Below are 12,868 nucleotides of genomic sequence, written 5' to 3'. Positions count from 1 at the left end.
TACAGGAAAACTGCTATATCTGAAATTAATAAAATATTCTGATCATTCCTGGGGAAAAGGGTCACCTAAAAAAAAAACCCCACTAAAAATGCTGACATTTAAACACTTACCTCAAATTTAAACCATTCCGAGTTCCACTGAGGGTTGAGGGACTTGAGATACACATCTGTTTTAAAGGTGGTATTACCAAATTTTACCTAAAAACAAACAAGAAATTATAAAATATGGGTATCAAATATGTGAAGACAAATAAAATTTAATGTTAGCCAAGCAATGGGAGGATTAACCTTGGAGGAGAAAAAAGATAACTATCCCCTAAGCCTTTTAAAAAGAATAATGAATGGTTCCAGAAAATTTCCTAGACTATACCTGGTGCTAGAGATTACCCACTGTTCTGCTTAACTAGCTCTAAAAGAAAATTAAAACGCTGACCATTAAGTCAGTATGGAGAAAGGAATCTTTACTAAACAGGAGCTCAGACAAGAGAAAATTTTAAGGGTGGAAGACAAGGAAAAATAAAATCAGAAGGTGAAAGGCTAGCTTTCTCTTACCATCTCAGCGAGGGAATCCAGAATGACAGCCCATTATTACAAGAACTCAGTAATAAATATGTCTTTGGCATACTAACTTCCCCATATTATTTTTAAATTTCTTATATGTGTGCATACAGTGATCAGCAGTAAACTACAGTCATTAAGGGTTTTCTGTTCTCATCTTTAGGGGCAATTGAAAGGGATGGAGAGACTCTTATTTCAGAGCAGCCTTGGCAAACACTAAATCACGAAGTTCCAAAATTAACATTAAGGAAATGAAGGTGGTGGAAAGCAGGCTAAATCCCTGGGGCTTGCTTCCAGCCAAGAATGGAGATTGTGAATCTTTTTTTTTTCTTTTAATTAATTTATTTTTTCAAATACATTTGTCTCTGCCTACCCCCCACCACTTTCCCTTGCCCCTCCCTCCGTCCCTCCCTCCCTCAGCTCTTCCCCTTTGGTTTTGTCCATGAGTCCTTGCTATATGTTCCTTGACTTTCCCCTTCCCTTCCTTTTCCCCTGCCCACCCCTCCCTCCTTCCCTCTTGTCTCTGTTGGTTTCTTTTCCTTTCAGTGTTGCTGGTCTTATTTTCCTTGCATATTTGTATTGTTGGTTAGGTTCCACTTATAGGTGAGATCATATAGTATTTGTCTTTAGCCCTCTGGCTTATCTGGATCAAAAAACTATGGTACATTTACACAATGGAATACTACGCAGCAGAAAGAAAAAAAGAACTACTAAACTTCGCGACAGCATGGATGGAACTCGAGAGCATTATACTAAGAGATTGCGAATCTTTGGGTGACTTGCAAAGTACTCGGGAAGCCTAGGAGCAAAATAGCTAGGCGACTACTTCCTAGATTGCCTTACTTTCCCTAAATTTAGTCTCTTCAACTCTTCCCTAATTCTACCAGTTATCACCATAGGGCCTTTCCTAACCTTAGGATTCACTGAAGGTTATGTCCCCTTTATCACAGAACCCAGCACTGAGTTTCGTACACTGCAGATACTTAGGAAATGCTGGTTCAAGCAGATAATCTACAAAACCTCCTTTCCTTTTTGACCTAAAATCCTACTTTTGGTGTTATAATCCTTATAGATATTGATGTTTAATCAGTCTAGGAAGTTTTCTAAGAGCAAAATATCCAAAACTAGTTTTTATCTTCTGCATATTTTTCTAGTTATTATTATAATTCAATTGGAATCATCAGGAACGATTCCAACCATATGATTCCTAAGCAGTGTGGCTAGAGGATAAAAAAAGTTTAAAAATTACATACAAATAGTAACTTCTTGCACGATAAGGAATTTGATAAAATCAGAGATAAGAAACTGAAAGGTACCAAATACATCACAAAAAGCTAATTTATTCAATTTTTAATAAGTTCCTAAAAACCAAGATCAACAAACCAACAGAAAAATGGACAAGAGACATGAACAAACATATCAAAGAAATAGAAAAATAGATGTCTTAAATATGTCAAGAGTGATCAACCTCATTCACATTAAGAGAACCAAACTAAACCAATATTTTTACTTACCAGGTTGGCAAAGATCAAAAAAGTGTGAAAACAGTGTTAGTGAGGCCCTCTCATACTCTGCTGCAGTGAGTGTAAATTAGAACAATCTCTACACTAGTTTGACAACATAATATCAAAATTTTAAATGCCTATATCCTTTAAATTCAGGTATACAATGTATATACAATGTATATAAAGCAGCATTGTAATAGCAAAAGACTGGAAACAACCTAGATGTCCATCAGTTTGGAACTGGTTAAATTAAATACAGTAAGGCCACACAGCGCAGTCCTAAATAGAAGAATGAAGCAGTTCTCCAACCACTGGTATGGAACAATGTCCAAAACAAGTCTTTCTACTGCAGAACAGGGAATATTGCATAATTTGCATAGAGAAATATGACAAAATGTTATAGAACATATAAAATATGCCTTTATATGCACAGATTATTTCTAGAAGGATATACAAGAAATGTTAACAGCTGCCACTACAAAGAACCGAACAGACTGCTTTGTTAAAGGAATGACACTGAGAGGCTGATGCATTTTGTACCTTTTGAATTTTGAATCATGAACATATATTAACTATTTTGTAAAGTATTATTTTAAAATCCCAAAACACCTAAAATTAAAATAAAATCCAAATGACAAAAACTATTTTGATTCAAATTATAGATTTCAAAATCCACTTCCAGGATTTTATCCTAAGTACTACTTTAACATAAAGCATCCTCCTCCCCCCCGCAAAATATACAAAATACTAAAGAGTCATTCAACAGGAAAGTGACTGAATAACTAACTAAAGAATCTTCCTAAAGGATAGAGTTGATTATAGGTACTGTCATGAGAAAATGTCAATGAAATAATCACTGAAAAAACCAAGTAGCAGAATACGTGACTGACAGTAATTATTTCTGAACAAGGGACTGGCAGGGTGTAGGCATATAGTACAGTGTAATAAGAAAGAAGTAAGGAGCTTTCGAGTTTTACTTCTGAGTATTCAGGTCTTTTGCAAGGGGAGCTGCTCAGGTATTTCTTGCATAATTTTTAAAAATGTTTAAGTCACAAATGTTAAAAAATGAAACTTAATGAAGGAAAAGAAATCTCTGAAGAATCAAGGTTACTGCTCATTTACTAATTTTTCATTACATTTCAATATTCAAAATATCAAAGAAATACTTAATGTCTAATTTACCTAAAAACTGCTTTATCTGAAGTAAAATGTAGTTAGGATTTATAAAACAATTCAAAAGTCAATGTACTTATGGGTTTGGGCTCAACTGCCAAACACAGCATGTCACTTTTTAAGTTATAATTTAACCCCCCCTTCAGTTTTACCCCACTATATTATGGTACCATATTGGGGGAGGGGTGATTTCTTTTCTTTTCTTTTTTTGTTTTTTGTTTTTTGTTTTTTGGTCAGCTGTCCACTCTAGGCACAGTAAAGATACAATGGTGCCCACACTGCATTAAACAAACAAAAAACAAGATTTCAGAAAAAGAAAAAGGCTGCAGTGTGCATTTTGCCAACATTGTGATGATTCCCCTTCTATTAAAGACTCACAGTCCATTTGGTCTTATTTAATTCAAAGGAGATTTTATTACTGGGCAATTGAGTGAATGCCTTACAACTTTATTAAAGAACATCAGGGATTTTAATGAGATTCCCTAGTAGAGTACAAGCATTCTCTTTCCCCACTCATTAGCTAAATTACCTTGAGAAAGCTATTTAACCTGGTACTTAAAGCTGCTTCCTCTGCTGAAAAGGGTGGTTGCTGTGAGCATTACATGAGATCATGCATGGAGACACCTAGCAAAATGTCTGATATATAGAAATTACTCATTTAATATTAATCCCTTTTCTTCTCCCTGTTCCCTCAAAGGCCCCTGGATAAACACAAAATGATAATGTAGTTTACCAGAACAATTTGTAACATGCACCAATACTGGGATATATTTCCGTTAATACTTCCTTGTACAGAGTCCCATCCCATTCATACTTGAGATTCCTGCAAGAATAATCATCTTTAGCCCTGGCTGGTGTGGCTCAGTGGGTTGAGTGCCAACCTGTGAACCACAGAGTCACCAGCTTGATTCCCAGTCAGAGCACATGTCTGGATTGCAGGCCAGGTACCCTGTGTGTGTGTGGCGTGTACGCGAAAGGCAACTGATGTTTCTCTCCCTCTCTCGCCCTCCCTTCTCCTTTCTCTAAAAATAAATAAAATCTTTTTTTTCTTAATAATCATCTTTAAATACTACTTGGTCTTCACTGGCTTCGTAAATGCTTCACATCATATATTGTAGAGATTCCCTCAACCAACGCAGTCAGCACCACTATTTGATCGACTAATCAAGTAACTTAGTTAAATCAGAGAGAGGATCATTAAAAATAATGTAAACAGTAAACATTAAGGTAAAATATAAATATTCATTCCTCTCTTTTTAAAAAATATTTTATTTATTTATTTTTACAGAGAGGGGAAGGGAGGGAGAAAGAGAGGGAGAAAAACGTTAATGTGAGAGAAACATCAATCGATCACCTCTTGTACCGCCTATGCGCCACCCCCACCCCCGCCCCTGAACTGGGGACCTTGTCCCCAACCCTGGCATGTGCCCTGATGGGAACCAAATCCGCAACCCTCTAGTTCACAGGCAGGTGCTCAGTCCACTGAGTCACACCAACCAGGGCTCATTCCTGTCTCTTTTAATGTAAGACTGAGTAATGATCCATTCTTTATAGTTGTACATCATTTTTTTCCCATAAACTACATCCATAATGTATTGCCTTTAATTGCCAATTTGAGTTTCTCTCAAGTGCGGTGGCAGAACTTAAAATTGCTCATAAAAAACCAAGAACATAGAATCCTAGATTTTTTAGTCCTCATCCAGTTCAATTGTAATTTTTAGTGACTGTACCCTGAAGTCTTAATGTAGCATTATCAGCTTATTTCACCAATTTATATAAGGTTTAAATAAATTACAGTAATAGAATTGGCATAAACAACTGCCTCTTTGTAAAGTTTATCAGCCAAATGATAGGAGAAGTAGGCACACAAGTACACTGGAGAATAATCTAGCTGTATGGGGTATTGAAGAATGCACTTATGGTAGGAATGTGGCCCGGACTGACATGCCTCAGTGCGTTGGACGTCATTCAGCAAACCAAAAGGTCACGAGGTTTGATTCCTGGTTAGAACATATGCCTGGGTTGCAGGCCAGGTCCCCAGTTGAGGGGGCACTGGAGTGGTGACTGATTGATGTTTCTCTCACACATCTATGTTTCTCTCCCTCCCTTCCCTTTTTTAAAAATAAATAAAATTTGTTTGTTTTTTTAAAAAAAAAAAAAAGGAATGCAGATCAGTGTAACGAGTCAGTTAATGGAAGTGGATTGAGACAACTTCCACTGCACACTTGCCCCCTTAGCGTTCAGACCACTTGGTAGTCTGTATCCCTTCCTACCTAGCCAAATTTTATTTCCCACATTTATTTAATAAGAACCCTGCCTGCAATTACATGGGCTCTGTCTTGCCTTTGCTTTTACCAAGTTTGTCCTAGTCATCAAAAAAATGCCCCCTTTTCCTTTCCGCCTGTGAAAATTTTACCATTATTCAAACCCAGCAAAGATTTCTCATCACCAGCCCAGGTTTCATTATGTCCCTCTCCAATGAGGCTAGAAAGTACTTAGAGTCTATCTCACACAATTTATCCCTTTATTAAATTATAATCCTTCCTTATCCCCTTTTTCCTGCATTAATCTTTTCCTTTCTGCTGGATTATTCCTATTAGCACACACATATGTTCTATTATCTTCCAACTTATGTTTTTTTAATAAAAGCTTTGTACTCCAAATACCACACTTTCTCCTTCCCCTTCATAACTGTATTTCCTCTAACAGCTGCCCAATCTGCCACTCCCACTTCCTCACCTTCCCCGTACTTTAACCCTCTTTAAGTCACTACAGTGTAAGTTTCTGTCCTTATCACTCCTTTAGTCAGGATCACTAGCTGCCTCCGTGTTACCCAATCCAATGATGTCTTTGTCCTCTTACTTGACCTCTCAGTGTCACTAAACAATTGAGAAAGTCCTCTTTCTAGAAACTTCCTCCCTTGCCTTCTGAGACATTACTTTCCCGTTTTATCGCCTACCCATTGGCTGACAATCTCAATTTTCTACCCCTAGTTCTCCGCCTCTAATAAAATACTTAGTGTCAAGTTTTTCAAGGATCTATCCCTTTTCTCTCTCCCCCCACCCCAAATCATAGATTTGCAAAGGGGACAGAACCAACTTCTAAGGGAAGTTTAGACATTTCTAGGGTCGTTTGGGGGACAAATAGTAGTACTATTTAATGAGGAAGGCCGGAGATGATAGTATCCTGCAATACAAGAAACAGTCCCCAACAATGAAGACTTGTCTTATGCCATGACTTTCAAATGCCCCACTGGATAGTCACATGGGTGAAAAATCTATCCAGAACCTAACTCACTCAGTTTTACAGATGAAAGTAGTGGGATAGGGTTTTAATATATGTAATTATCAAGAAATACAACCATCATGTACATTAAGGGACAACTCTCCTTTTTCCTATTTTGGGAAATCATGTAGCCAGTGGCAATGAAGGCCTGTGATGCCAAAAATACCCAACTGTTTCCCGGTCCAAGGAGCAGTCATGTTCCCGTGGTTTTACCCATAAGTCAGGCACTCCATTATTCTGCATCCCTGTTCTATTTTTTTCTCCACATGGGGCACCTCTCACCACCTAACATACTTTATCATGGGGCACCTCTCACCACCTAACATACTTTATCTTTCACTTAATTATCTTTATGAACTCCCTACTCCCACTGAAATGTAAGTTCCATGATTAAACAAATTTTGGGTTTATTCATTGCTGTATCCTTGGTACACTGTATGAAATCCAGTACACTATATGATTTATACAAAGGCTCCATAAATATTCATGGACTCAATCTGATTACTTCATGTCTTCTGTGGTCATGAACAAGTACATCCATATTGAAATACACATTAAAAAATAATTTTATTTCTTTGTCATATAACAGAGCATTATATTGATTTTTAAAATCGTGAACATATTTAGGTTATATTAGCTATTTAATATCATGCAAGATAGTTAAAGGGTAGATTTCAAAATATCTGTTATATAAAGGGGCCCTGGATCTGTCACAAAGTTGAGAAGCACTGGCCTATGTGAGCTCATTTCTAACTCATACCCCTCTTCTGAACACTATACTCACAAATCCAAGCTTCTCCTTGATCACTCCAACTGAAGGTCCAAGACATCTCATACCTAAATACCCAAAGGGAAGCTGACTCTCCATCCACTTAATCATTGTCAACCCCATGAAGTCTCAGAAAATTACCCCAGGACTCCAGAAAGCTAGGTGTCATCTTTTAGTCTCCCTTTCCCTGGTTCCCTACTCTAATCTATCAACAAATCTTCTAGAGTCTATCTTCAAAGTGTGTCTGGAATCCATCCACTTCTCTTTGTTACCATCTCTTTTTTGAACTAGTACAGAATCTCCTAACCAGTTGCCTGCTTCAGCTCTCTCCCCTTTTCAGTCCCTACTCCAGACAGAACAAAAGTGCTCATCTTAACAACTGGTTCCCATTGAATCTACAATAGAATCCAATCTCCTAACCAGGGCCTATGAGATGCTGCAAGATTGGTTCCTGGACTAACCAACTTTGTCCTATACACTCTCCTCTTCACTTACAACATGCCAACCACACACATCTTTCATTTCCTAAAACAAAGCAAATCTCAGGATCTTCCCTCTGCTGAGACTCTCCTCCTCCAGCCTCTCTTGCTCCAAACTCCCCTGTACAAACACAGCTAGCACCTCCTTCCCATCCAGCAGGTCTTTGCCTAATTCACTCTTCCTCAGAGGTCTTCCCTGATTACTCAACCTAAAATAGATGTTCCCTGCTATTCTCTTCCCATTGTTGCCTTTCATGGCATTTGCTACAACTTGTAATTATATATTTATTCATTTCTTTATTTGTTTAATGTCTATCTGTTCCACCACCATATAAGGTTCATAAAAATAGGAACCAAGTCTATTTTGTTCACCAACGTATCGGCATCGGCTGTACCAGTGACTAGCGTGGAGCTTGGCAAGTAGGAGACACCCAATAACTGTTTGATGAAAGAAGGGATTAATCAGTCACCCTTGAATCCAACCTCTTCCTTACCAGCAAAAACCCTTTATTACCAAAGCCTGATAAGAAATGTCCCTCAAATTTTTCTCTTTTAAACTATTCCCATTGGCTATACTATATGTGCACACATTGCCTAGATCATTTTACTCCCTTAACTACTGCCCTTGCCTCATCTCTTGTCTGTCCAGTCTGTCATTCGAGTCATACTACAAAGAAATAACCTAATATAAACATGATCTCATTTCATCTCTGATTAAAAAGCTCACTTGGCTAACCTCCTGCTTATAGAATAAAGGAAAATTCCTTCAGTATAAAACATGAAGCTTGACTCCAGCCTACCTTTCCAGCCTCATCACTGATGGCTTCCACTACCCACATACACTCTTTTACTCCAGAAACATCCCAAACATTCTATACATACCATATATCCCATTCTGTGCCTTTGATGTTCCCTCTGCCTGGTAAAAATCCTGAGTGTCCCTCAAGACCCAGCTCAAATGTCACTGTTTTAGGAAGTCTCCCTAAACCTTCAGAAACAGAGTTAAATTTCCACACTCTACAACAACACTCAGGTCTTGCTTGGAGAAGCAGCATTAAGATAACAGACAGTGAGGCTACTGAGATTTACAAGGTTAAGTAACCCTAGGCAAATAATTTGCCACCCCTAGGCCATAGTTAACTGCCATTGTAATATGGGATGCTAACAATACAATAGCAGGATTGTTTTGTCTATCTCCTTTCCTCTCTCTCTAAAATCAATAAATAAAAACTACTTAGCACAGATCTGTCAACAAAAAGATTTAATAGCCCTGGGCAGTGTGACTTGGTTGGTTGGAGGTCATCCAGTAGTACACTGAAAGGCCAGGGCTTCCATTTCCGTCAGAGCACACACCTGAGTCTGCAGTCAGTCACCAGGGAGTGTCCAAGAGGCAACCGCTGGACTTTCCTCTCTCACATCAATGTTTCTCTCCCTCCCTTTCTCCCTCCCTTCCTCTCTCTCTAAAGATCAATAAGCATTTCCTCAGCTGAGGATAAAAAAAAAAAAAAGACTCAATCCATATTAGTTATTAGCTATTAACCTAAAGTGTGGGCCAGCCTCTGAGCTACCTGAAAGCAAAGACTATGCCTTGGAAATGTGTACATCCCCATTACCTAACATCTGGCCCAGGAACACACACAGTAACTATTTCTCAAATGAAGTTCATGTTTAAAATTACCACGGCAGCGTTTGGGGGAAAAACTGCAGATATTAGGTTAGAGAACCTTTACGGAACATAAAGAATATTTTATGTTGCAATAAAATCAAGGGGCATATTATCATGTATCTATCAATTCTATGTATTCATAGGCCAAATGATTATTGTTCTAATCCTCTGGCTCATCATATCAATTTTTATTACAATTTTTACTTGGCTTCTTTCATAGACTGGGTTATTACCTTCCGACGGCCTACGATAATTTGCATGAGTTATAAACTAATTATTAAATTTAAAAGGCAATTTTGCAATTTAAATTTATGGCACTTAGTTTATTTCCTACCCCAAGGCGCTAAATTATCCTGAAACAGCTCATCAGACCTACCAGTCCAGACAAGAGCAAGAAGTGTTAACATTATGTTTTAGAACTTAACCGAGATTCAGAAAATACAATGGTAAAGAGTGGATCTCCTACCCTTCTAGGTCTCAAAGTGCCCAAACCTACTGCATCTACATTCTTTAACATCATCTCCATCACTCTAGCGTGAAGAGCCATCCTCCCCAAAAGAAGGGCGTGTGTACGCGTGCGTGTGCGTGTGTATCTCGGTGGCCCCACGGCCACGCCTCGGATCTTCTCACTGGCAGGTGGCCTGTAATGAGCCCTGACATCAGGGTCACCCCAGCATGCAGGGAGGGCAGCAACAGACTCCCTGAGCGGCGCAGAGTGCCGCAGACGGCTGCGAGCCGCGCACCCGTCACATGGGTTGCAGTCTCGGCAGTCAGCCCTCCCAGGAGGCAGGGCTAGCAAAGTACACAGGATTATCGGAAGGGGAATGGGCGGAGGGACTGGGGCCAAGATGGGTAGGATCCTTCACAGGTCTTGGCGCTCCCTGTGTTTTGAGCAGCAGGACCTTGCACCAACCTCCACGAAGGCATCAGTCAAGTCACTAGCTCGGTCCATCACTGGCAAATGGCGCCCGGCCACGATTTTCACCTTCAGCTTCCCAGGCATCGTCTCGGCTTGGGCCTCTCCTTAAGCTCCTGCAGAAACAAACAAACGAGTCTGCGCCGAGCGCCCAGCCTGGCGGGGAGGGGCGCGCGCCGGTGGGAGCGCGCCGGGTAACTGACAGCGGAGGGCGCCCGGGGGCGTGCCGCGCCGCCGGCCGTCACTCACTCTCGGAGGAAGGGGGTCGTCCGGCGGGAGAGCTGACGCCTCATTCCGGAGAGGCAGCGGGAGGGGAAGCCGAAGTCGACTCTTCAGTCCCGGTCCTACACAGCTAGCAATAGAAGCAAAAGCCTTGTCAACATTACATTGAGCCTGTGCTGACGCTCCTTGTGTTCCTCCTCCCCCCAAAATGGCGGCTTTCGGGGTGAGAAGGAAGCATCGATCACTCGGCGCTCGTCCCACTTCGCAGGGCAGAAATTAAATTCGCGCTGGAAGATAAAGGGGGCGGGACGGATTTGGAGGAAGCTGGAGGGCAGGGAAATTGGGTGAGCCCTGCATCATCCACCGAGGCCGGGCTGTGGGTTAGAGCGGTGTTGCTTCCCAGGAGGAAAACCAGCTCTATCCCGGGGCCAAGCGTTGGTGCAGCGCGGTGACCTGTCGCTGGGCGGCTGCCTCTTCAGCTGCCAGCACCTCATTTCCCAAAGTTTGTAACGAAAGACAGCTAGAGGAGCGATTCCAATCTGTTTTTAACGACCGATTAGTGGTTCGTAACTCAATTTAGCTGGTTTCTACCTGGGAGGGGTGACGTTTCTGTAAAGTAAGAAACTTCGGAGAATGTCGGCGAGTTGACTAACGTTTTTTATTGGGTCACATACACCTCTGCTGTGTACTGGGTTATAGATGTTGCAGTAGGTCTTGGGCTAAAAACAAAGCAAAACAAACCAAAAAAACCCCAAACAACGACAACAGAACGCAACAACTTTTCAATCCAGAGTCACTGGTTGAAGGAGTTTACCCTGTCCTCGGAGATGTCTCAGTGTGCTCATTGTCTATAAGATCTACAGAGCTGGCAGGCGTTCAGGACCTTCATAGATATATGTATGCTAGAATGCATACTCTGTAGGCTGACAGTCAGAAAAAGTAGGGAAACTGAGCAACACGCACGGGACGTAACACAAATCACTCTATACAAAAACACCCTTAACAGTTCATGCCATATACCATATACAAAATCATTATTCACAATGCCAGTAGTAAGATTATACCACTGGACTCACCAGGAATGGAAAATTCCTAAATGAAGATATCAGGATGGTGACCTTAACTTCAGAAACACTCAACAGGTTAAATTAAGTACTCTGGGCAGTGGTAACCCAGGATTATCTTTTCAAGGCAATAAATTCGTCTGCAGAGGGAATGTTGCTCACGTATGTGAGAAGTTGAACTCTTCCAAAACAGAAAAAGAATAGGGCTTCCTCAAAATAAAACTCTATAAGATAAATCTCTGACTTTTGGTACTAGAGAAACCTTTATCAATTCAAACCAGGAAAAGGATAGAGGCCTCATGCAAATTTCCTTAGACCTGCAGTTTTTTTGTGGAGTTTAATTCTACCCTTAAAATGAATGCTCTTACCAAACTGTCACAGTCAGCTACACTGAGAGTGATAGGTTAACTCTGGTGTATTTTGGTAGTAGAGTTGAAAAAGCCTTTTTACTAAAATCAGATAATTACATATTATTTCTTAATACCAATATGTCTAAAGAAAAAAATTAGGAAACTGAAGTTTAGCAGCAGTCTTAATAGGAAATAATGCATTATGTTACAACATGTTTTAATGTAAAGAAATATTTGCACATTGAACAATTAGAGGTTAGCAATTTCAGCCTCCTAATTAGTAGACTGTAAGGTACTTGTACATACCTGTTGCCTTTAGTGTCATCAACGGGAGATTATAATTAAGATGCTTTCTGAGGACTTTTGTTGAGTTAAGCCTGACTTCAGTTTGTTTTCTAATAACTGTACTAGTTTGTTTTAATTAACTCTGAGACCAATGCTGACTTTTGTGACAAATCTCTCATGATCTGGTTCCTGATTATCTTCTTTAGCTCTATATCTTGCCACTCTTTTTGCGTTTTAGATCTTACAACAAGAGTTAATGTGTATTGATTATTTGCTGTATACCAGCTACTGAATTAAGTGCTTCACAGCTTTTAAGTTTCCCTAAAATCCTAAGAGGTGGGACTTAGCCTTCATTTTATAGATACGGAATTTCAAATGTGTGATGATAACCCAAAGTTATAGAGCTGGTAATGTTGGAGGCAGGATTTATATCTAAACATTGTGATTCTAAGAACCCATTATCTGTAAAGGCCGCATGTAGTTTTCCAATAAGCTATGCTTTTCTCCCCACCTGAGATGTCTTTCTCACAGCCATCCTTGCAAACGAGATTTGTAACTCCGTTTAAATGTTACTTTAATGTCCTCCCGATCTCCTTT

At 39.9% G+C, this 12,868-nt stretch overlaps 1 protein-coding gene across 5 annotated transcripts in view; it reads right to left on the bottom strand.

The window, feature by feature from the left end:
• Positions 1–10,804, bottom strand: part of C2CD5 (C2 calcium dependent domain containing 5) — an 83,500-nt gene extending 72,696 nt beyond the window's left edge. For all 5 annotated transcript variants that reach the window (XM_054591332.1, XM_054591334.1, XM_054591335.1 and 2 more), the window contains exons 1-3: positions 10,600–10,804; positions 10,348–10,466; positions 111–197 (exon numbers count right to left, since the gene is read on the bottom strand). In XM_054591332.1, the coding sequence (XP_054447307.1) occupies positions 111–197; positions 10,348–10,437 (177 nt within the window). In that variant the 5' untranslated portion in view covers positions 10,438–10,466; positions 10,600–10,804. The remainder of the gene's footprint in view (positions 1–110; positions 198–10,347; positions 10,467–10,599) is intronic.
• Positions 10,805–12,868: the final 2,064 nt, after the last annotated feature.

The sequence above is a fragment of the Pteronotus mesoamericanus genome, unplaced genomic scaffold (genome assembly GCF_021234165.1).
Source record: "Pteronotus mesoamericanus isolate MK-2021 breed Mesoamerican mustached bat unplaced genomic scaffold, CSHL_Meso_final scaffold_21, whole genome shotgun sequence".
Lineage (NCBI taxonomy): Eukaryota > Metazoa > Chordata > Mammalia > Chiroptera > Mormoopidae > Pteronotus > Pteronotus mesoamericanus.
The sequence above is the reverse complement of the archived record's forward strand: the minus strand, read 5'-3'. Positions and strand labels throughout refer to the sequence as shown.